The sequence below is a fragment of the Geospiza fortis genome, unplaced genomic scaffold, assembly GCF_000277835.1.
Source record: "Geospiza fortis unplaced genomic scaffold, GeoFor_1.0 scaffold147, whole genome shotgun sequence".
NCBI classification, from domain to species: Eukaryota; Metazoa; Chordata; class Aves; order Passeriformes; family Thraupidae; genus Geospiza; species Geospiza fortis.
Genome location: NW_005054372.1, coordinates 2,210,444 through 2,214,436, shown reverse-complemented (window position 1 = coordinate 2,214,436; position 3,993 = coordinate 2,210,444). Strand labels below are relative to the sequence as shown.

The window sequence follows — 3,993 nt, the reverse complement described above, 5'->3', positions numbered from 1 at the left end:
GTTCATTTGATTACATTATCATACAGCACCATAACTCCCTACTGATCTCCAATACTGAGCAGCAGGAGCCGGCATGCTCTGCCTGCAAGGACAGATTCTCTGCTCTCCTGTGGAAGCAGATATCCTTCTCAAAGGAACATGTGCTGCCTGAAAAAGACAGGATGCTCTGGTCTGTTTTGGTCTAGATTTTGAGGGAAAATTCCCTTTTTTCTGTGACATGGGATGTTTTCTGATGTGTAGGTAAGAAATGAGGAATTTGCATCTTAATTAAGGTACGCTTCTCCACCATACCTATTGCACAGAAATTAAAACATAAAATACATATTTCTTTAAAATATACTGAAAAAACCCCACCAAAACCAACCAAACAAGAAAATTAAAAGATCAATTTACTATCAACTTAATGTAGATTTACTGTCCAGTTTAAACCTTATAATGCTGTCCTAGAATCTTATCTAGTTGTTTGTGAAGTTATTTTTTTAAGAATAGACAGAAAATACTGGAATCCCTCCAGACAATTCGATCTTATCTTAAGTAAAATGCCCAGGAGGAGCATGCAGAGGGGGATCCTGGTGGCTGTTTTGTGTGTTCCCATTCTCTGTGTGCCGGAGGGATGCAGCTCAGAGTCCTTTCACTGTCATGTTATGTGCTAAAAATGCAGTTAAGTATGTGATGAAATACCACAGTTTGAGGAAAGTTGCTTTCAGTTGTTTGCTTTTCTCTGTCTCTTCCCTCTGCTCCCTCCAGACGGTTCTCTTGGCTTCAGGGAGACACACATTCATGAATGTCCCTTGTCCCTTAGGAAAAGCACTGCATGGAGACCAAAGGGACCTGCAGGGGCACAACCCTGCAGGATCCCCCCTTTGCTCAAACTGTTTATGGAATTGTAAACCAGGCTGCAGGAGGGAGACGGTCTGGAGGCAGAGGGGAGGGGGAGCTCATTCCTCCTCCCTCTGTGGCTCAAAGCCTTTTGCTTTCCAAGCTGAAATGCAGCTGAAATCTGACGCCTGGACTGCACACACTGTGAGACGTGGGCATGCCCTTGCAGTGCACTGATTTCCTCTGCAGCTCGGAGAGCCGGAGCCGCGCTGAGGCTCGGCAGAGGAGTCACTCCATCAGGCACTGAGTGCCACATCACTGTGCCGCTGAGCAAGGGGCTCCAGCATGGTCCTGAGGCTCCTGCTCCTCCTCGCTGGGCTGCTTAGGGCCACCAAGCCAGCACCCCACTGTGAAACCGGCCAGGAGACCCTAGGTAAGGCTAACCACCCCTAAAGTCCTCCTTCATCTCGTCCTCCTTCTCCTGCAGATAAGTAAAGAGTTCCAGCTTCAAGGGGAGGGAGACAGGAGCTGTCACTCTCCCCTAGAGATAAGGGGGATGGACTCTTTGGAAATCTGCATACTGGTGATGGTGAAACTGGGAAGCATGGATGGGAAGGTGGGAGGTGTGTGGCTGTGCAACAGAAAAACAAGGCTGTGATGTCAAGGCTGATAAAGATTCCTCATCACTGTCTTTAAGGCTGTCACAGAGGTGTCTTTCTGTCAATCTGTGCAGCTCCCAGTTGTAAGGACCCCTCCTCACTCTAATGGGGAATGTAGAAGGTTCACCTCTACTCTGGCCTTGCCTTCTAGGAATGTGGTAGTCAGATTGCAAGAAGGTGACCTTTTGACCTGCTGTATGCTTTTCTGCTTAAGGAAAAAAAAAAAAAAAAGCTTTTCCTTACATTTAGCTTTAGGTCATTTATTTCAAGTCCAAAGTATGAGATTTATTAGGATCTGACAGCTGTAGGGTGTGTTTTAGCTTGCTATAAGCAATATGGAATTTGTTTGAGTTGATAGGCTGGAAAAGCAGATTTACCCTTTAGAATAAAGGTTAAACATGAATATGCTGCTAAATTAATTGAAAGTTTTGATTCAGAACAACTTGGCTAATAAAATATATTAACAGTGCCTTTTAAAAATACATGTTTTTTATCAAGTGTTCTTAATTATGTGGGGACAGTGCAGACACAAATTTCAGTGTAGTGACAAGGTCTATTCCAGGAAAACTATTTTCAGAGACTCTAAACTTAAAATGAGTCAGAAAAATATTTATTTTATGGGATTACAGGAAGAGATAAGTTAACCTGAAACTGACCTTAATGTTACCCAAGGAAATTCGACTATATTTCAGTGTTTAAATATAAGCCATAGACTGTCACTGGCATTGAACTGCTACACAGTACAGTCCATGTGCCATGTACTGCATATAATTTGAGAGTGCTGTTCCCATGAACATCAAAGTGAGGTCTACCACAGCCTAAAGGGATTTTATTTTTGGATAAAGCTGCACAAAGAGAAGAGTTGTAGACTATTTACAGCCAATTACAGGAAGAGGCTGTGTGGTTTGCAGCACGACCTTTCTCTGTGAGGTATGATTCTGCCCCAGTTCCAGCTGATCAGGGTCTTGCCATGGGATATTAATCCCAGCAACCACAAATGTATAGATCATTGAGGGGTGACTCTGAGAGTGTTCTGTGTGTGTTGGCAGCTGTGGTGCCTTTAGGGCAGGGCTTGCAGAAAGGCAGCTGAATATGCTGCTGGAAGGATGGCTAGAGGCAGGGAAAGGGAGCTGTCAATGGCACCACATTGTGTGCCACGGAAGGGTCACACTGCCCACTGCAGGGCTGTTGGGTCAGACAATAAACAGGCAGCTTGGACATTGAGAGACCTGACAGATTTCTCCAGGGTCTTTCTTTTCTAAAGGGGGGATAAGATCATGTCACGGCACATGAAAAGAAAGGAGCCTGTAGTGATGCACATGTTCACAAATGGACCTTGCAAGGGTCTCCTCTCAGCGTTCAGGGCATAGGCTGTGTCTTCAGCTGTAGCAGTGGGGTTTTCTCTCCTGTTTTGGGATCCATGGTGTAGGTCTTGCTGTATCCCAATGGCCAGACCTATAGTGCCCTGTAAGAGGAGACCAGCCTGGAGTTGCTCTTGCAGGAAAGAACAGCAGGAGCGAGTACAACTGTCTGACTCCCAGCAAGGCTGGAGCTGCTTTCTGCAGGCTTCCTGGTGGTATTTGTTCTGCAGTGACTCATTTTGCTTTTTTTTTTCATAAGAAGCCAAAATGAAACATGATTTACAATACCAAGATCCTTTGAAACTGCTTTGTGCTTTTCTGTTAAGAAAAATAAGGAAATGATTACTGTCATCCAGCTCCACAATATGGCACAGGCATCATACACTATGTAGTGAGCTTTTTGGGCAGCATTTGGGAGCTGTGGCACTGAGGGAGGCCAGATGCTTTCTCCCTGGCTGTGTCCTGTATCCCTGGGCAGTCAGTAAACTCTGTCTCTCTCAGATAAGATGCTAGAGGTGTCACTGTCAGACCCTTATGAGTTTAACTAGCCTCTTAGCCTATAGTTTGGGTGAGAAAAGTACAGTTTAGCATGTTTCCTCTGAGAAATGACCAAACATTTTCAGAGGGAGCTAATAAAACAGGTTCCTCTTTAACCAAGTTGTGCATCTCTGCTGCTGACTGATGTAGTCCAGTGGTAATTAGTTAAATGAAGTGCTTTATAAATATTGACAACAAAACTAAAAACCCACAGAGGCAGACTGAAGTGATATGTCTTCAAATAGGTGACTTTCCTTACAGCTGCAGACAATTCTACAATTGTGATGCCACCGGGGTCAGGCTGAGGCTGTATAGTAGAATCGTAGAATGGTTTGGGTTGGACGGGACCTTAAAGGTCATCTCGTTCCAAGCCCCGTGCCTTGAACACATACACCTCCCACTAGATCAGATTGCTCCAGCCCCCATCCAGCCTGGCCTTGAACACTTCCAGAATGGGGCAGCGAAAAACCCTTTATCCATAGCGATGCTAAAAGCAGCAAAGCCTTTCCTTTCCTGTTACTTGTGTTCAGGGAGCCCTTTTCTGGGGAATTCCAGGGGTACAGGGGTGTTGCAGTGGGGTTGCAAACCACCGGCTCTCACAGGGCGTGCGGGGAGCC

The 3,993-nt window shown here is 45.4% G+C and overlaps 1 protein-coding gene across 2 annotated transcripts in view; it reads left to right on the top strand.

The window, feature by feature from the left end:
- Positions 1-994: 994 nt before the first annotated feature.
- CPZ (carboxypeptidase Z) overlaps positions 995-3,993 on the top strand; it is a 34,652-nt gene continuing 31,653 nt past the window's right edge. For both annotated transcript variants that reach the window (XM_031060097.1, XM_005424737.2), the window contains exon 1: positions 995-1,252. In XM_031060097.1, coding sequence (XP_030915957.1) covers positions 1,165-1,252 — 88 coding nt within the window. In that variant the 5' untranslated portion in view covers positions 995-1,164. The remainder of the gene's footprint in view (positions 1,253-3,993) is intronic.